Genomic DNA, 21,352 nt, shown 5'->3' with positions numbered 1-21,352 from the left:
CCTAAGGAGTCTTTCTGCTGTGCCTTTTGCAACTGGACCTGTCTATCTGGCACTGGCCTTTTTAGCCACCAGAGTGCTTGTGGAAAATGTGGGTAGAGCCCTTCCCAAATCTTTGTTTGCGAAGCCTAGCTATGATGGCAATAATTTAACACATTATCATGTAAATTAATATACTATTAATATCACAATATACATTAACACATAAAGCTATACTTCAGTATGTTAATCTATACTTTCTAAAGGGCAGTCTCGCCCACTAATTACATTGAAAACAAGCAGTTTTGTTCTTAAGCTAGTTTAGCATTTGTGCAATTTGCAAGCCACCAGAATTAGACACCTGTTCTCTCCAGAACTTGCACTGTATAGAAAATAGTAATGAAAAATGTTGCTGCAAAACAGTACTTAAATTCATGCTTAAGTCTGTCCTAAAACACACACTGAAATCCTATGTAGGCCTTGCTGAACAATGAAGCTGATGAATAATTTTCTTGAAACAAGGCGAAAGTTCCAGAAAAGAACGGATTAATGTTTTTGATATCAGTAGAATGTATGTCTAGTATAAACATATTATACTATGAAAAGGTAATAATTTCAAACTCAAAATATTAAAACTGTCTTGAAATATGATACATTTAACACTGCATATAACAAAACATTGCAAATAATTTGGGTCTTACTGTAAGTATTTCATGTCATCTTTTGATGAAAATATATGAAGAACATTTTCAAGTCAGGTAGCTGACCAGAATTTCCAATATGTTAATTGTAACTAAATATGGGTTTAAATACTGTTAATTTTCTCTCTGTCTCTTGATATTTTGCGTAGAGGTCTGTGTATCTAATCAGAATATAGCAGAGTTAAAAATGAAAAGCTGTTTACATCAACAAAGCTCCATCTCCCACTTTGTTAATTTTGTAAAGGAAAAGAAAATCAACGCTCAGCAGCAGTCAAATAATTCCTCATCTTTGAAGAATACTCCACTTTAAACAGAAATAAGGCACTAAACAGACCGAACAGCATAGTCCTACCGCTGTCCTGGACTCTCAGCACAAGATCACTGTTGATGAAATGTGGTCTAGCACAAAGGACACACAGCTGAAAGAACCAAGTTAACCCTTGCCTCCTGATTGGCAGAAGTCAGTTTTGTTGTCAGCTCTTCCTTCATGTTTTCCAGCTGTTGTCGGAGCTGATTCTTGTCATCCTCCAAATGTAGTTTCTCCTTCTCAAACTGCTGCTCCAACTCCTTCAGAGATAAGAAGGATGGAAGAAATATTAAATACTTGCCATACAGTCATTGCAAAGTAGAGATGTCCCACATGAAAATGATTCTTACTGGCATAAATGTTCTTTATCTCAACCAAGAATCACCCTTTCCTTAAACTCATAAAATATGAATATTTATTTCCTTTTATGATGAATGTCTTCATTTTCCCATTTATTTTATAATGTAACATCCCTTATTAAGCACAAAATAGAGACAAACACAACTTTCCTATCAATTACTTCTCAATTAATTATCAAAATCATTAAAACTATATTCACTTCCAGTTTTTCAATTTGAGTTGACAGAAGGTTTCACTTTTTATAAAATTACACTGATAATATGCATGTCCTTCAGCCTTTAGCCATCTATTTCCTACACATAACCCCCACAGAAAATAGTAAATCTTAAAATCCAGAATGAGGCTGTTATGATTAAAAAAAACCACCTACACCATATCTACAAAATTTACACAGAATCAAAAGAAATCAATAATTAGTTTTCAAGTTTAACTACATGGAAAGAATCAAGTAACACCTCTGTTTTCATTCAGTCTTTGTGGTGTAATAGCCAAATTCTGAAAGTAACTGTTGAATGAATTATATTTGTCTTACGTGAGCCTATGTTGTGTGTATATATATATATGTTAGAAACCTTTTTCAAGGAAAACAATAAATTTACACTTCAGCTTTATTAATATTCAGAATACATTTTCAGAAGAACAATTTCTTTCACAAAATTCTTTAAAGGAAATATGTTAAAATTAAGAACTTCATCACATATTTCAGTGGAATATACTATATAATTTATTATACCACAATGTTTTATTGAAGAAAATTAAGGTTGCCAAGCAATGTGCTCCAGAGTCATGTCATACAGGACTTCAAGGTTTTCTGTGCAGCTACAGAGGCTCCTTAATTAACTCCTTCCTAGGGGCTCAGCTGTAATGCAAGGTTTAGCATTGATTCAGTGCCTCTGTGCAACCCTGGGCTCAGATTTCTGAGAAATCAGTAATACCTCAGAAAACAGCTATGAAAATATATAGAACAGAGACAACCCGAAACAAAAAGTATAACAGCAGATATCAATAAGATTGCAGAGACAGGGGGGGAGAGAGAGAGCTCTCAAGTATTAAAGAGGAAAAAACAGTCCTAAAAAGATATAAAACTCTAGAGAAAAACAGGGAGCTGCACAACGGAATTGCAGTGTTATCCACCTGACTCCAAGAAGCCTTCCTCACCCAAAACCAGAGACTCTTCAAGTGTTTTGCAAGGGGTGTAAGCACATTAAGCCTAGTAGTTTGTTAGTTCTAGCACTGTGTTAGGGTATGAGGTAGGTAATAATGTCTGTGTAAACTGCTCGCACAATCTCTTCCTTCACAGTGTAAGTTGGACAGAGTGACAAATCAGAGGGTTACACTGCCACTAACTCTGCTACACAATGTAACCCAACAAGTGCCTGTTATTCTCACTGGTCCCAGATCAGTCTCCTTGTGGGACAAATGGTCCTTGCTCAATGAAACTTGGATCAATTTATCTTGTTCATGCTGAAATCTGCTGTCTGTTAAATTCCACTAGTGCTATTTAGACCCTATTCTGATAACAGAATAAATAGTTCTTTGATGATACTTGTCAGTACAGCTGTGTAGTACTGCAAAATTATGAGCGACTCTTATTTTCCTAATCCTCTTGATGCCATTTTTACAGCTCATTTTATAGATGGAAGAATTGAAGCAAAAAGAAATATTTAAGCTATTTCTTGAGTCCTACTCTAATCCTGTAGAATTCTCTTCTGTTCTATTTTTTTCAGAACTTTGCACACACCAGATGCATTTCCCAGGCTTCCAGTCCTAATAAATCTTCATGTCCTCTATCCCAAGGCTTCTGGTAACCATGCTTCTTCCTTATACTAAATTCAATTCTTCTCTGCATTTAAGCCTGTTTTCTTCCTTGGATTACTCAAACACCACAACATGAGACAGGTTTGACAGAGGAGACAGTGAAATCTGATTAAGATTTAAGATCAATGAAATCTGATTAAGATTTACCCAGATCTTGATCCTAACATCATTTCATACTTAGTTTTCCTTTGTTAAAATAATTTCAGAGTTCTCACATTTACAGAAGTATTCCTTACTTCAACTAATTTAATTATTTAAGAAAAAATATTTTATTATATGCTTTGTTTTATTCTCTACATTATTTTAGTAACAAACAAAACGAAAGAAAATGAAAAGAACCCCACATTGTACTGAAATAAAAGAAAAATATACCCAGAAACCCCTGAGACATTGTCTTAATAACAGGCATGTTTAAAGGTACAAAGAAAGTAAATTTGAAAGATCAGATATACATATATCTCGAAGAGCAACTTCAATTACTACGTAACATAAAAAAAAAATTGTGATTTATCAAAAATAAAACTAAGAAGCAACACACTAGTAAAACAATTTACAAAAACAAACTCAACCTCAGCCTGAGGTGCACATCACTAACTACAACTGTGTTGCTTGGTATGTTTCCTGTGAGTACATCAGAGGAGCGTAACAAAGCCTTGAATTAAACAATTAATCTTTATCCTGTATTTCCTGTGTAAGGCAAAATTTGTGTATAAGGTACAGACAATCAGATAAGGAAATAATTCACAAATGATCCTCTCCTCCCGACAGAAAAAGGCCAATTTTGTGAGACAAAAAAAGGCCTTTCAGTTTCAGGATTCCAGTAAAAGAATCCTGTACAGTGAGCACAATTCTATGATGTAAGCTAGGAACTGCTGTTGTCATCTTCTGAGTACACCTACAGCCAAGTCCTAATATAGTGCCATTTTGTCTTTCTGGACTGTTTGTGAAAATTCTAAATAAATGTTATAATAATATAATCTTTCATCTTCTTCAGAAGAACTGATCTTGATTGATATACCAACCCTTCTGAATATGGGTCACAAATCCCAGGAAGAAACAACTACTATACTTGAACAGATAGTTGTATAATTTGAGAATTTCTCTTCTGTATGCAGACAAATGACAATACAAGTGCTATTTTTTTTCCAAGATATTTGTTATTTAAATGAAAGCTAAGAAGTTTCTTCAGAGAGACCCAGCAGACCTGTAGGTAATTCCAAATTAACTTGCCATAAAACAAAACCATGCAATACAAGATTCAAACTGTGACATTTGATTTTTGTAATATGTTTGATTACTAAGAAAACACAAACCTACCATCTGCAGTTTCTTCTTATCCTTATTAGCATTACTGTGTGCAGCCTCAATTGCAGTATGGTGTTTCCATGCCAGCTCTTCTAAGGTCTTGGAGTGAGCCTCCTTTAACTGTGCAGCCTCTCCTTCCAATCTTGCTTGCAATTTTACCAGCTCCTTCTCATAATATTCACGTTGTGTTTCCCTGGCTTCATTCACTTTCTATAAAATACAGGAAAAAAAAAATCTATTAAGTAGTAAAAAAATTTGAACAGCAGAAAAAAAATACAAAAATATTACTGATGAGATAAATCTACAAAAAATTAACTTCCATATAAAACAAACTAAGCAAACATGAAGTACTGACTACATAATTCCATAAGCAAAAAGGTAGTTTCAACAGATCCATGCAAAGCAATATATCCTTACTAAAAATCTACTTTTTCCTCTATTTAATCTGGAAAAACACCAATCAGGTATCAAGCCTATAGAGAATTTCAGTACAGTACTTTCAAACATGTTCAGTGCATTTGCAGCAAATGGCTTTTAAAACTGTTCTTTAGCCATTTCACATTTGTCCTTCCTGAGACACTTTAGATACTAGGCATACACACACCAGGTCATAAATCAAATGAAATTGTTAAAAGATGTCCAAAGGAGTCTGAACTTCCCTCTAATCTCATTTTACACTCTAAATTAATCAATGTTGCTACATGAGACATACTTGAAACATACTGGTCCTAGTCCAGTCACGCCAAACAAAAATTAAAACATAATCTTTTTTTCCCCTGAGAATTCTATGTCTTTTGTTTTTATTCAGCTAAAGCCAATAAGCTGTTTAACCTTCTCCAATGCCAGAATTTGCTGCCTTTGTCGCTCATCCAGACTCTGTGTTTTGCTTTGTAATAAGTTTCTTTCCTCTTCCAGTTGGGACAATTTTTCCTTTAGTCTAGATTTTTCTGATTCCAAATCTCTGATTGTAACTTCTTGAGTCATTTGAGTAGCTTGAAGCATTCCAATGTGACCTAAAAACAAAACAGCTCTTTAAAACCTCACATCATTGGTTTCATGCAATTGAAGTGCACAGTCAGACTCCAGCGACAGTACAAATCTAGTGGAAGCTTGCATGTAGTATCTCCCTTGTCTTCACTGCAATACTTCTCTTCCTCTCCACTTCTATCTTTTTTACTTTTACAAAATGTCCAACAATAGAGTACTTGGTGCTGGGGCTCCTTTAGTTTCAATTTTTCTGGTTCAGAGTTGCATATTGACTCTCAAGGTAAAGCAGAAGTAGGCAACACTGTGAACACTGACAGTCTATCTGAACTTACCCACCCTAAAACCACATGATTTCACCCCATGAGAAGCTACACAATAGAAAGCAAAACACTGACATCTAAAGGTAAAAATATTGTTTTACCAAACTCATAATTTAGCCAGCATGCTAGATACATAGCTTTAGCTCCTGTAAAACTTACAGAATTAATAATAATACTACTAATAAACTTTGTTTATTTTGGTATACGGGTATGACTAAAAGATGTAACAAAACTCATTTTCTCTATAGTAAAGTATTGCAGGTTAGAGGCTTGCTTTTTATTTTTATTTCTTTAGATATATTTTTAAAAACCAATCAACAAAAAAACCCCAACAACTTCAAACTAGACAATAAAATCATCTGTCCTTCACATAACCAGTGGAAAAAGGTTTATGACTTCAGAAACTTTCGTCCTTGTTCTTTTTGATGTATATTTGCATTATTGAAAATACTACCACTACATAACTGACTATAGCAGTGAAATTCCTGTTATTCTGGGAGAGGCTCGGGAGTGGATTGAAGACTATTTTGGAAAAGAGGATGCTTCTAGGTTTGTTCAACTGAAAGATGAGAGGTATTGTTTACTCAGAATAATTTTTTATTCCTTTTTTTTGTCACAACTCCTAGGTAAGACTTTTTTGTTTCCTCTCTCATTATTATAACCCTCAAAAATGACAGATTGAGTTTTAATAACAGAGTATTGCTTTTAAATTTAAGTCACTAAGAAATAGCTAAGAAAGTGGACTACCTGCTACTGTTTCTCACAAGACAAAATCACTGAGCCTCATGATTCATTTCTATCTGTGCTTAAAAGGAAGATGTGCCAAAAAGGAAACTGTTTTAGCCTTTGTTGTCTGTGGACACTGATGTGAAGGGAATAACAGTGGGATATATAATGAAATTTGAAAACTAAAAAAGCTTCAAGTATTTTCAAGCTTAAAGTATTTTCATAAAAAATGCACACCTTTACTTGTACTAAGCCCTGAAGAATTCTACAAATCATTTTGGTATTTTTGTTTGTAAAACTAAAAACTGAAGAAAAAAACTTAAGATAATGGGTATGCTTAATTTCTACAACATTTTGAAGAAAAAACAAACTTGTTTCAAAAGTTCGGCCATTTAAGAAAGATGCTTTCAAACCCAGAATTTCAGAATGTAGCAAGGAGAGAAGAATTTTCAGTTTGTTGGGAAGTATACCATGTATATTTTATTGTAAGCACACACTGATCTAGAGCTTTTGTCCTAGCAATACCGTCACACAAAACAGGTTTCCCGTTCCTCACGCTCTACACAAAAGGTATGAAATGCAGAAGTTCCAAGCTGGGAATCTCAGGATAAATGGGAGAAGAATGTATTAATTGCCCGAAATAGACTCAATACAGTGTTCTGAAATTGCAATATGATGAGTAAACACTCTGTATGGTAATTAAGTATGAGAATTCAGGCTCTTTGAAGCAGGATTTTTGACAGTGTGAGCTGAAAATCAAGGAGATGGCAGTGGGCCAGTGTCAGAAACCATTTTGAAACAGGCTGGAAGCCAATTACATTACATGGGGATGGTTTGGTGGCACCAATGTAAACAGGGATCTTGGTTCTTGTTGCACAGTGATGCACTGTAAAACAAAGATGTACCACTGACAGTGCCACTGAGCTTGGCAACAGCACAGACATACAGGAATTTCTGGTAAAGCTAAAAGCCTCAGTGCCAGAGGAGACCAGAGCTGGACTCAATCACAGGCTAGCTGACTTGATGCCATTAGTAATATGGAAGAACAGCCTGGATATTTAAGTTTATTTCCACTTTATTTGGGGTGGCCTGGTGAACTGCTCACACGCTTCTGCCTAAGGAACGAAACAGTAAGGGCTGAAAAGTGTATGAGAACAGGGGCTTTTTTCCCCCCAACCATCTCAGGTCATCAATTTTTCTATGAGTGCCTCACAAAACACCTTTTGGGGGGTCAGATTCCCATTTGAGATACTCAAGGAACAGGTGGCAAGCCTATTTCTTTCAGATGTTTGCATCCAACAGAACCTTGCAGTCTTGGGCCCCTGCTGGCCACTATATTGTTCAAATATGCAGCCTACACTATTCCTGAGCTTGTGCTAATTTGTGTGGAAAACAATCAGGTATCACTACAATTGGTCTTGTTGAACAAGGTCAAAGATAAACCAGGGCCTTTTTTTCAGCCCAAGACCCTACCTATCATATAGTTGACCAAGTTCAAGCTCTTGGGCCAATTCCCTACCACTCAGCAGTTCACTAGGGAGACATGGCCTAAGAGGGAAAACCTGCACATGTACAGCCAGGTCTTAAACAATTTTTTATGCCTTTCCGTATGCCAACAAACACAAAGGAGCAAAAAAGAACAGCTATAGAGAAAACCCTAAGAGATTTATTATCCGATAAGTATTCTGACAGTAGGTAAAAAGCAAAGTACCACAGTGTCAGCAAAAAGAAAAGGCAACTGAAAAAGATGGAGGAGCAGGAAGCATGTTTCAGTGACTATGTGGAGGACAGACACACAGTATAAGCATTCTGCACAAATGCAGTTCCAAGGCCTGGAAGATATGTACACGCCATTCAAATAGAACATTTGGAGAAATAAGTACACAAAAAAAGAGTCTTAAGTACAATGCATGCAATATCAAAAAAGTTAAAAAAATACCAAAACTTGTCACAAATTTCTATGGAAAGCATTAAACAGTCTTCAGAAACTCTAAACCTGCACAAGGCTGACAGAAAAAGGAAAGGTTAGAATAAAAGGATGAAGTTCATTTCCAGATTAAGTTACTGACATACATACTGGCTTTGAGAACAAGATCAGTGGCCTGCTGCTGTAAGCGCTCTCTAGCAGCTGCGAGCTCGCTTTCCACTTCTTTGTGTTTGCTTAACAATGACATCTCCTCCTCCTTCACATCATCTAGCTGTTTTTGAAGAACCTAGAGGAAACACACAATACCTGTTATCATCACGTAAATTTAAATGAGCATTAGGTTAAAAGGCACAGAAAAGACCTTTCAGCAAACAAGTTTTCTTCATACAAAAGCTGAAATAGTGTAATATTACTGCTATATTGATTTTGTGTTATCTGTAATACTTTAAAAATATTTTTGGAAAAACAAGTTAGTGGATATATGGCATGACAATAATGCATAACAGAAACATGACAATATTCAAAATATATGAAAAAATATAAACTGTAAAATGGTCCACAGAGTTTGGGGGCCAACTTTGGAAACCTAGTTTCTAATATGTGAGAGTTCTTCACATTAAAAAATACATCATATATTCACAGCAGTTTACAGTGTCCTTCATTGCAACTCTGAGCTTTTAGTACTGACTCAGATTTAAGCTGCACATGGAGACATATAAATGAGAGCTGGGCATTTACTTAAACCAAATGTTCCTCAGAGGTCGGTACTGGGACCAGCACTTTTTAGCACCTTTCTTGGCAACACGGACAGTGGGATTTTGTGCACCCTCAGCAAGTTTGCTGATGACACCAAGCTGTGTGGTGTGCGGTCAATGTGCTGGAGAGAAGGAATGACACCCAGGGAGACCTTGACATGTGGGTCTGTGTGAACCTTGCAAAACTCAACAAGACCAAGTGCAGAGTGCTGCACCTGGGTCAGAGCAATCCCAAGCACAAATACAGGCTGGGTGGAAAATGCATCGAGATTAGCCCCAAGGAGAAGGACCTGGGGACGAAGAGCTCAATATGACTCGGCAATGTGCACTCACGGCCCAGAAAGCCAACTGTATCCTGGGCTGCACCAAAAGGAGTGTGGCCAGCAGATCAAGGGAAGTGAATCTGCCATTCTACTCTGCTCTTGTTAGACCCTACCTGCAGTATTGCGTGTCCAGGTGTGGGGCCCCTAACACAGGAAAGACAAGGACCTGTTGGAACAACTCCAGAGGAATACACTCAGTGGCCACAGGGCTGGAACACTTCTATGAAGACAGGTTGAGACAGTTGAGAATGTTCAGCCTGGAGAAGGTAAGGCTCTGGGGGAGGCCTTCAAGAAGCCTTCCAGTACCTAAAGGGGGACTAAAAAGGGACTCAGAGAAGGACTTTTCACAAGGGCATGTAGTGACAGGACAAGGGGGAATGGCCTTGGCTGAAGGAGGGTAGGTTTAGACTAGATATTAGGAAGAAATGCTTTCTTTCCCATGAGGGTGGTGAAGCATTTGAAAAGATTGCTCAGAGAGGTTGTGAACTCTCCATCCCTGAAGGTGTTCAAGACCAGGATGGATGGGGCTCTAAGTAAGCTGGTCTAGCACAAGGTGTCCCTGCCGATGACAGGGGGGTTGGAGCTAGATGATCTTTACTGTCCCTTCCAACGCAAACTATTCATTGGTTCTATGATTCTAAACTTCAAATATGCCTTAAGTCTGATGCACTGGTTCACAACAGCATATCTTGGATAGCATGATGATGTGTTCACAGCCATGCAGGAAGGAAAAGAAAATCCTGTTCCGTTTTAAAAGGAAATACAGATTTCTTATCATTCAAGTTACTGAAATAGTAAAGGGTCATTTCAGAAACTAAAGCAGAAAAGAGAACTGAGAAAAACACTGTACAGGACAGGTAATGAAACATAGACACTAGATGATGCTTTTGAGCATCTCAACCACAGTAATCAGAGTAGGACCTGACTTTAAAATCTGCTACCAATACTCTACTAGACTCTTCCTCTTGCAGGAATGATCAACATACATTGGGTTTCCTCTTCACTGCAGCTTGCCAGAAACCTACCTTCTCAATGTAGTCAACTGAAGGACAAGAGTTCTGCTTCACTAACTGAACAGAGTTGGAAATGAACTCTTGGCAGGCCCCCTGGGAAACTGGAAAAATGTATTCTGAATTTAACATCTGATAAAGGCAGCAGTCCTCCTTCACTATGTTGTGTAGCCTTTACACAAGAAGGAAGGACAGTCCAAAAGATGGGTTGGAATTAGACAGTAAATGAGAAAAGCTCATGGCCCATCTTAGCTCTACCAATGATGCTTCCAAAATTACTAGGACCATCACTTTTAAGGCTTTGTAAGTTGAGAGTAACTATAAATCCAAGACAAGACGCTCAAGCTTACCCACAGAAATTGCTGTTCTTCAAACCTCAGCCCAGTTACCAAAAAAAGGAGCAGAATTTCAGAATCTTTTTATTCAAGTCCAGCATACCCAGTCCTATTTGTTGCTGACCAAAAAAATCCCCAGTCTTTGTATTTCTGGGATGTCTTGTCTCTCTTTAGGGATAAGAAACTTTAGTTTCCAAATGTACTTGGTTAGTGTGGCAGGGTTTTGTTAGCCTAGGGGGTGCTGCAGCAGTGGTTCTTATGAGAAGCTGCTAGAAGCATCCCATGTGTCTGACAGAGCCAATGGCAGCCAGCTCCAAGACAGACCCACCACTAGCCAAGGTCAAGCCCACCAGCGACAGCAGGAGTACCTCTGGGATAACAGATTTAAAAAAAGAGAAAGCGTTACTGCCAAAAGCAATCACAGCCAGAGAAGCAAGGAGTGAAAGTATGTGAGAGCAACAGCCCTGCAGACCCTGAGGTCAGTGAAGAAGGAGAGGGAGAAGGTGCTCCAGGTGCTGGAGCAGAGATTCCCCTGCAGCCTGTGATGAAGACCATGGTGAGGCAGGTTGTCCTGCTGCAGCCCATGAAGGACCCCATGCCAAGGCAGGTGCCCAAAGGAGGCTGTGACCCTGTGGAAAGTCCACACTGGAGCAGGTTCCTGGCAGGACTTGTGACCCTGGGGGGGACCCATACTGGAGTAGTCTGTTCCTGAAGGACTGCACCCCATGGAAGGGATCCACACTGGAACAGCTTGTGAAGAACTGCAGTTAATGGGAAGGACTCACGTTGGAGAAGTTGGTGGAAGACTGTCTCCCATGGGAGAGACCCCATGTAGAGTAGGGGAAAAGTGTGAGAAGTCCTCCCCCTGAGGAAGAGGAAGTAGCAGAGAAACGTATGATGAACTGACTACAACCCCCCTTCACCATCCTTCTGTGCAGCTGGAGGGGGAGGAGATAGAGAACTGGGAATAAAGTTAAGCCCAGGAAGGATGAAGGGGTGGGAAGAAAGTGCTTTTAAGATTTAGTTTTACTTCTCATTATCCTACTCTGATTTGATTTCCTTTTCCCCAGCCTGAGTCTGTTTTGCTCTTGATGGTAACTGGTGAGTGACTTCTCCCTATTCTTATCTTGACCCATGAGCCTTTCATTATATTCTCTCTTCCCTGCCTTGAGGAGGGGAGTGATAGAACAGCTTTGGTGGGTACTTGGCATCCAGCCAGGGTCAACTCAATACACTAAATAAAATTGTGTTGGAGTTTAACTGGGTAAGCAGCTAAGTATGACACTGCTGGTTGCTCACTATCCCCAAAGGAGGATGGGAGAGAGAATTGGAAGGGTAAATGTGAAAAACTTGTGGGTTGGGATAAAGACAGTTTAATAAATAAAAGCCACACACCCACAAGCAAAGCAAAACAAGGAATTCATTTGCCACTTTCCACGGGCAGAGAGGTGTTCGGGCATCCTCAGGAAAGGAGGGCTCCATCACACATAATAGTGACTTGGGAAGGCAAACACTATCACCTTGAACATCCTCCCCCTTCCTTCCCCCACATTTATATGCTGAGCATGGCACCACAGAGTATGGAGTACCCCTGTGGTCAGCTGGATTCAGCTGTCCTGACTGTGTCCTCCCAAGTCTTTGTGCACCCCCAGCCTCCTTGCTGGTGAGGTGGGTTAAGAGGCAGAAAAGGCCTTGACTCTGTGTAAGCACTGTTCAGAGATAACTAAAATATCCTTGTTACCAACACTGTTTCCAGCACAAATCAAAGACATGGCATCCTACAAGCTGCTATGGAGAAAATTAACTCTACCCCAGCCAAAACCAGTAACATACTGAAAATGTGTGCAGTATTTCAGTGACTGCTTGTGAAAACATTGTTAATTAAACAATTAAGTTTAAAATATAAATAAATTAAAAAATTTAGAATATGATAAGCAAGAATGAGTGACATAAAATTAAGTTTACACGCTCCCATTACCTCAACTACCAGCCTCATGTAAAGATAGAATAAATAGGAAAAGAAAGTTCACAACCTTGGGAATGGCACCATCAGTCTCACCTGAACATTGTTTTCTGCTGTACCAAGAGCCACTTGAAGTTTTTGGCATTTTTCCCTTAGACTGGCAGCTTCATCCTGGACCATTTGCAATTCAGTTTTAAGCTTTCCCAGATTCTTCCGTAACATACTCTCCTGGTTTTGAAATTCTTTTCTCAGCTCCACTTCTTTTTCTTTGCAAGCATGTAGACTTTCTGCTGTAAAAAGCTGCGATCTTTTCAAAGAGTCAAGTTCATGTTCATAGAAGGATTGAGCTTTGCTGAGTTTGCCTTCATAGTCCTCAATGAGTTTTTTTCTTTCCAGCCTTAACTCTTCAACTTTATTGTTTAAGTCTTCCAGCTCCAGTCTATGCAATTCCTCTAGTTTTTCTTGCCCCTTACTTAAGGTAGCGTTCTGACTCTGATGAGTCTTGAGAAGTTCTTGAATCTCAAGCCTGTGGGCAGCTTTTAAGTCTTCCAGGGCTGTACGCTTGTCCTTCTCATACTGCACTTGCAACTGTATGAAACTTCGTAGCCTTTCCTCAAATTTCTTTCTGATCTCTTCTACTTCCCTTGACATGGTCACTACACGTTGGACATGCTGAGCTTCTGCACAAAGCTGCATATCTTCAACTCTATCCTTATATGCTTCAAATTCTGTCAAGGCCTGATGTTTCATCTTTTTATGATCTTCTAGTGACTCTTCCAAAACCTGAATCTTTCTCTTGAGATCCATTTCTTCTGCCACTTTACTTTTATACTGCAAGATCTTCTCTCTGGTCTCTGCAAGAATCTGTTGAATTTCTTCTTCATGAGCATCTTTAAGGGCTTGGATAGCTGCTTCGTGTTCATCATTTTTAGTATTCAAAGCATATATTACCTGCAAACATGAAATACTATATTAGAGAAAAGACATTCTGGTTACCTGCTAAATCCTAAGAAAAAAACATGTAAGCACTCTGAAAATTACTTTGACAATCTGGCTTGTTTTCATCACACAAATAAAACACCAAATGTTATTATGGTTGTAACAGCATAAATGTTGTATTAGTCATGATATTCTTACACATCTTGTAGAACAGTTTTTCTATACTCTTTGGACCTGTAATTTTCCTGATGAAAGTTTGCATGTTGTTGCTCTAAATACTACTAAAAGCACAGTCAACACATTTTAAAACCCTCCCAATTTTTTTTTAAATAATTAAAAGCATAGCCTAAAAAATAATTTGAACAGAGGTCTTCTGTTGGAGAATAACACATGCAGCATATATTACAACAAGAATATATTACAACAAGAAATTAAACTGGAACAAAAACCAAATCTCAAATCCCTCCTTTCCAAATACTAACCATTCTTAAATATTTCATTTCAGAACATCAAATAGCATCTAAAAAGCAAACACTAGTTGTTTTGGTTTGGAAGCTTGATGGCTGCCCGCACACAATTTCACTTTTGACAGCTTACCTAGTAAGCAGTAGGTGTATGCAGATCTCCTAAGGTCTAAGGTCACTCGCTACAGAATTCAACAACAAAGTAAGTCAGCTGAACAGAAAAGTTCAGGGCAGAGCAGGCAACAATCTAGGGAGCCCAGGGAATAAAGCAGTTCAAGAGGGCTGTGAAAACAGTAAAGCCACTGACTTTCAGCAGAAGTTTTAAGAAAACCAGATATATGCTCTGGGATGTTTCAATTGCACTACAACACAGTAGATCATCATCTTGGTTTTTAACTAGGAAGTATGGGTAAGTATGTGGGTATGTGTGTGTACATGTCAGTGAATAAAGTATTCATGCAATAGGTGGTGTTAACACAATCTTTTGTGCTTCAAGAACTCCAGCAAATACCCCCGCCCTTCCCAGATATCTCACTGGCAGAAGAGCTATAATAAATAGCTTAGTAGTTTAATAAATAAAACAAAAGCTACACACATCTGGGGAAAAAAAAGTCTTCTGACTGGTATATATTGTATATCTTAAAAATTAACAAGAAGCAACAAAAATGAACAACAAAGAAGCAGCAGGGGATTTTTTTTTCCCATGAGGACAGAACCTAGGCCAGTCCTCCATTGGCATTCAACCAGGCAACAGAGGAAGATGGTGCTGACTTGCCCTCAGGGCTGGGAAATATGAAGAAGGCTCAGAATTGCTCTCCTGGCTCCAAGCACAAAGCCTCTATGTTCCATCTAGAGAAGGTATTTACAGTCCAGTGTTCAGAGAAGCTACAAAGCTCAAGAGAGTTCTCATAAGTAGAAAAGCAGCTTCAAGATTCTGGCCATGTAATATAACGTGCTCTGTTTTCTGGTGGTATTTTTCTTTGGTTGGTTTTTGTTTGTTTTAGCAAAAGTCCAGATACTGTCTTCTAAATTTTATGCCTGAAACAACAAACATTCCCCATTCTTTTACCTGTGACACAGAAAGCTAAAAGGACAGTCTTTAGATTAAAATAGAAAAGTAGAAAACACAAAAAGAAAAAAGTTCTGAAACACTATCAGATGTAATGAAAAAACTAAATAACCTCACTCAACTTTATATACCAAGGAAATAACTTAGAAATATCAAAAAAGGACACTTTAACTTATTCTAATTCAATTTTTCTAACACCGGTACATGCTATTTAATGACAGAGGAAAAAACATAGGTTTTCCATAGCTTTGGTAATGGTTTTTAATACTGCTTATATCTCTGCAGTCAGCAAGCAGACTTTTGGCTTTCTTCCTCCCCAGAAAAAAAAACAAAACCAAAAAAAACTCCTACTGTGAAGGAGCTTCACAGTTCAGACACTCAAAAACTCCACCAACAAATTGCAAAAAATGACAACAAAACCACGTGTGATTCCATTAGGAAAATCACAACTATCACTGCAATGTCCTTCACCCAAGGTTTCAACTTTTTATGTTCTCATTGTCTTTGGTGATGCCAACAGTACCTTCTAATCACAAAGCTCTCTCCTCCCTCCTGTCACCAACATACAGTTTCAGCTATTGGACCTAACACTCCATTTGGGTTTTTTTTGGTAAATGTACATACACTATCTTGCACGAATAGGCCTTAGTTTTTGTTAAAGAAGCCGGACAATGTAGTTTAAAAGGTACCATAAAAAAGAAATTTCACACTTAAGATCAGGTTATTATAATAAGCATTTGTAGAACACTAGGTCAAATCCCGTACTCAAAACAACCCTTGACTCCTGTCTTTGTGCATAGAAATGCCATAATGTTCTTCACTTCAGGCAGTGTCTCAAGTTATGCAGTGCTATGATCTGCAGAAAGTGTAAATCAAAGTATTTTCAAGGGTATCATGATTTAACAGTGCAAACTTCAGTGAAAATTCCAAGTAAAAAATAAGTCTATAAGCAATTCCAGATTCAGAAGTATCTTTAAATTTTCATCCTTGACTTGCTCCCCACAAAAAGCACTGAACATTGACAAACTCAATAAGCACCACTCGTTCCCTAAATGAAGGACATGAGCATCTTATGGAACATGTACAAATAAAATAAAATGCATGCAACTGAACGTTGTGTCATAATATATGTTGTATAGCAGCCTGAATTCCAACTCTATGAAATTACTATAAATCTCAGTATTTTTAAAGAAATTGAACAGTTGTATCAGATTTTATCTTTGAGAATTTGATGGACTTGATGTATTAGTATAGGAACACAGGAAAGAAAGTCTGTACTAATTTAAGCAAAAGCAACCCAACAGCATTTCAATGAAATGAAAGAAGAAATTAAATGTATTAATTTGTTCCAAGGTATTTCAAAGTTGCAGCTAAAATAAATAGGTCCTTCTCAAGTAAATTTCTAAAAATTGAAAAGCAGTTAAAAGGTTGCAAACATTGAAGGTAGGTAGATAAAACAAGTTTTGCACACTCTTTAAATCAGAGGATGAGCCACTTGCTAAGCATGCTTGTAAATACTTTTTAAAATGCTTTAAAAAATACTAGCAGCTTTTTGAGTACAAATGCATAGTACTAAGAAGCATAAACTGCTCATTTGAGTAATTAATATTTTTCCAGCTTCACTCTAAATGCATATACACATAGTAATTCCTATCAAATGACAGAAAGAGAAATAATTGTGCTTTGCTGTATTTTCAGTCAGCATATCATTTCAGAGGTACAGACAGAACTATACTCTCTCCAAGGATACCAAGTCTGCTAGCTAAAGGTCTTAATACTCTTTATAGAAAACAGTAACAATAATTAACTATTAATAAGAATCTACTGAAATACCATGTGCCTTGGCCTGAAGAACTACAACAGAGTTAGTAACAATAACAGTAATAACCTCGTTTATGCCAATAATTATTGAAGTGTTTAGTCATAGTCTGTGTAGTAAGGTGAAGCAAGTCAGTCACTGCATCAGCTCTGGTGCACTGAACTACATGGAATACAAACAAAAATACCTGTTCCACACTGTGACTGCAAGATTAAAGTTTGACTATTTGGTTGAGAAATATTTTTTACTCCAAACCACATGTTATGATTTGGAGAGATGACCACCTCTTGCATAGTCAGCTGCACTTTGGTCATCTGCTCCTGCCAGCAATTTAGTTACGAGGGAATGTTTTTCTAATTAAAAATGTGTAATTCAACTTAATACTAGCACTGGGTGCCAAATCTATTTGGCAGCACTGAAAACCATATTTTACGATTCCATGAAAATATCTCCAAAAATGTGTCATTCATCATCTCTAATTTTACATGAAAAAAAGAGCTGATACCTATGAGAAAAAACCATCAGTACAGATCTTACACAAACACCAACCTTACAACTCTGCTAAACCTTCATTTTAGACTTAACCTGTGGGTCTCTGGGTAAGAGCGCTGTTCAGCCTCATTCAGGTAAAGTGTGTTCCCAATGCTGCTGCCTGAAACACCAGAGCCTCTGGAGACATCCCAAGATCTTGCTGATGCTGCCAGCCTAATTGAATGAACCACACAAGCACAGTGCCAACAAGGAATTGCTTGTGCATAACCTGTTAATGATTTGGAAGACATGGACCAATGAGTCTGACCAATCTTTGCTCTCTGGGGAAAAACAAGAATTGCTACACACAGAAACTAGTAAAATATACTGGTAAAAACAGTATATATACATATATATATATGTATATATATATATACAAAAAACAGTAAAAAGTGCAGCAGAATGCAAACAGAAGAGTCCAGTCTACAAAATTAACAAGAAACATTAAAAAAAAAAAAGTCCTGGCATTATCATGAATTAATTTTATGTAGAAATGAGATATGATAGTCCAGACTGATCATAGTCTTTTTGTTGCAAGGGGTATTGCATTAACTTTCCCCTTTTTCTTCCCATTGACCAAATAATGCCAAGTAACGAGAAGTATGTTATATTTAAGCATTTAAGATTTATATATTATGACCAACAAAGGGTCGATTTAAAACAAAATAAATAAAATAACCAGTTTAATGCCCAGAAAAAGTTTGTTTTACTGGACAAATTTCTTCTCCTTAGTATATTATAAAAATATAGTAATATAGGAAATATTTCAAAGCTACTTAAAACAGTCTTTCAGAAAAGCTGACCACAATCACAAAGCACATTCTTACAAATGCATTACTACATACAAAGTAAACAGACAATTATAAGATGTGTACAAAAAAAAAATCCAAATCCCAAAACCTCTGTATGTCCATCTTTCTTTTCTTTCCCCCTCTTTTTTCCCCCCTTTTTTTTTGTTCCAATTAAAAAAAAAAAACCCTTTATCTGGAAAGATCTTTTGTTACCTCATGGAAAATACTGCAAATAAAAGATGCTTTGTCAATCCAGATCTCTGTGTTGCTGATAACACAAACAGAAACAAGCCTAGAACTTTAGCCCAGGATTGTTTAGACACCACAGAAAAGGCAGAAGGAAAGCCCTTGTTCATCAGCTATGTGGTTCACTGCAAGCCTTCCTAAATAACGGGGCCAGTGCATCAGGGGCACAGCATTATGAGCAGGGACAACACAAATATGGTCTGCAGCTGTAGTGTCCCCTGCCAATAGCATCTCCCCAAAAAAGATGGCCTAACTATACTGGTCTTCCTTTGAGACAAAATCCACAGAAGGCATGAACTTGAATTTTTTTCCCTAAACCCCACACTTTCACAGAAAATTTATTATTAAAATATCCTTTATGCTATTCAACAGCCTTCATGTGTTAGCCCAATTTATGACTAAGTAAAATTTAGTACTTTATTTATTCCTTTAGAAATTCTGAAAACATACTGGATTATTTTTATTACAGCAACTAGCTCTCCAAATTAATCTCTAATGACTTCTGTTTACAATTATTTACTTAGAGAATGATACCATGAAGCTCAGCATTAATTCCAGGCATTGAACATTTACAGATATCCACTTCTACCTAACCTCCAACCTTTGAATGAAAACAAATGACAACCATTTTTCATTTTTGCACTTGTTGCTAAAGATTTACACTTAACTTTCTAACTAAGAGAAATCTTGGTATGTCAGAGGCCATGCACTGTTCACTAACGTCTACACTGATAATAAAACACGGGGGGAAAATTTATTTTATATTTTCAGGTTTCCTGATGTTTAATACCATATACCTAAGGCATAAAGCCTCACAGGGGCACATACAGCTAAAGACGCTTTCTTCATGCTCCTAAATACATGCTCCTCAAGTACCTGTACCTGATGCACTAATAACCCATTTTTACTTTCAGAACTGCCCAGTACAGACCAGTATCACATTTAACTACTTGACTTACAATCCTTTCTGTGTTTTGTTTGTGTGTGTATGGTCCACACTGAAATATTAACTCTTTTAATTATTGCTGTTTTAAAAGATCCACTTGCATTTACTGCCCAGCATATTTATAAATTATTACAGGGCCCGTACCTTAAAATTTAATTACCAGAAAAAGGCATGCCACATTCCAATTACTTGTGGGGTAGGAGATGTCCTCACCTGAAGAAGAGATGCAGAGCGTGCCTCAGCACAGGGACAGTGGTTAGTGTGGCCAATTCGGTCACTCCCTGCAGCATTTTTTCTTTCTCCTAGAGTTGTACCAGACAGCAAATGAGAGGCTTTCTGGGAGCTAATCAGGAGCTTTATGTTACCATAGCCTATCTTGGAAACATGCACTTTGTCCTAATCCAGGAATAGGGATAACCTTTATCAAGTCAAGCAGGTGATAGAAATCAAAAGCATGCTGGCAGGTAAAGCTACAGCTGCAGAACACTCTGTAATCACACTCAACAAGAGGAGCGCATTACTTGCACCTCTTTTTATAGCCCAACACACTGAGCAATAACACGCTGTTCACAAGTTCAGAAGACGTGCAGTCTGCTGCCAGTCAAGAGTGGTTTAAACCTCAGGTCTCAGGGCCAGGACACAACAACATGCAATCTTCCAAATGATTTTAGCAATCACTAGTGAACCAAGGAGTTCACCCATTACAAGGGGTCAAGTGGGCAATCAGGCTATGTTGCTCCTTCTGCTCTAGCAGCTGAGTGTTTCCAAGACTGGGTCTCACCAGTGAAATACTACCTTAGGGGGATAAAAGGGGATTTGACAGAGGCATTAGCACAGATATGAGGCTGACAGAAAGAGACACTTGGGGGCAACTCCATTCGGCAGACCAAGCGAGGTCTTGGACTGGATACAGCGTGACCACTGGAGAACAGCTGGCATCCTGATATGGGTAGTAGAAAATTCTTATATGACTATCTTGGATGTGCAGAAAATGGACAAGTGGGGTATTTTCCTCATACCAAAAAATTATAGTGGAGCAAAGGAATTTCATAACTATACCCAGTTTTCTGAGGAAGAAAAAATGGCAGATACCCCTTACAAATATTTATCAAAATAAAATAAAAAATAGAAACCCTTAGATCTAGCCTTTCTCCCATCCAGAAAACAAGACAGTAATTATGGAAAGCACATGATGTTTGATGGAAGGGAAAACAAGTGTATTGGGTTTCCGTGGTCAGGTTTTGGTAGCGGGGGGGGGAGAGGGGAGTGAGAGGGGGCTACAAGGGTGGCTTCTGTGAGAGGTTGCTAGAAGTTTCCCCCATGTCCAGTAGAGTCAATGCCAGCTGGCTCCAGGACAGACCTGCTGCTAGCCAAGGCTGAGACAACCAGAAATGGTAAGAATGCCTCTGTGATAACATATTTAAGAAGGAAAAAAATGTTACTGTGCAAATGAAAATTGCAGCCAGAGTAGAGTGAGAACATGTGAACAATTATGCAGACACCAAGATCAGTTGAGAAGGAGGGGGAGGAGGTGCTCCAGGTGCCACAGCTGAGGTTCCCCTGCAGCCCATGGTACAGACCATGGTGGAAAAGCTGTGCCACTGCAGCCCATGGAGGAACACAAGAGTGCAGAAATTCACCTGCAGCCCACGGAGGAGTCCACACTGGAATGGCTGGATGCCCAAAAGAGGCTGTGACCCCATAGGACACCCATGCTGGAACAGGGTCCTGGCA

At 38.1% G+C, this 21,352-nt stretch overlaps 1 protein-coding gene across 7 annotated transcripts in view; it reads right to left on the bottom strand.

The window, feature by feature from the left end:
• The window catches only part of FAM184A (family with sequence similarity 184 member A), a 77,352-nt gene that overhangs the window by 36,296 nt on the left and 19,704 nt on the right, over positions 1 to 21,352 (bottom strand). For all 7 annotated transcript variants that reach the window (XM_018077914.2, XM_018077912.2, XM_018077909.2 and 4 more), the window contains exons 2-6: positions 12,910 to 13,764; positions 8,578 to 8,713; positions 5,299 to 5,480; positions 4,480 to 4,677; positions 1,122 to 1,244 (exon numbers count right to left, since the gene is read on the bottom strand). In XM_018077914.2, coding sequence (XP_017933403.1) covers positions 1,122 to 1,244; positions 4,480 to 4,677; positions 5,299 to 5,480; positions 8,578 to 8,713; positions 12,910 to 13,764 — 1,494 coding nt within the window. The remainder of the gene's footprint in view (positions 1 to 1,121; positions 1,245 to 4,479; positions 4,678 to 5,298; positions 5,481 to 8,577; positions 8,714 to 12,909; positions 13,765 to 21,352) is intronic.

The sequence above is a fragment of the Manacus vitellinus genome, unplaced genomic scaffold (assembly GCF_001715985.3).
Source record: "Manacus vitellinus isolate BGI_N305 unplaced genomic scaffold, ASM171598v3 scaffold_4_pilon, whole genome shotgun sequence".
Classification (NCBI taxonomy): domain Eukaryota; kingdom Metazoa; phylum Chordata; class Aves; order Passeriformes; family Pipridae; genus Manacus; species Manacus vitellinus.
Note: the sequence above shows the minus strand (reverse complement) of the source record. Positions and strands in the feature narration are given on the sequence as shown.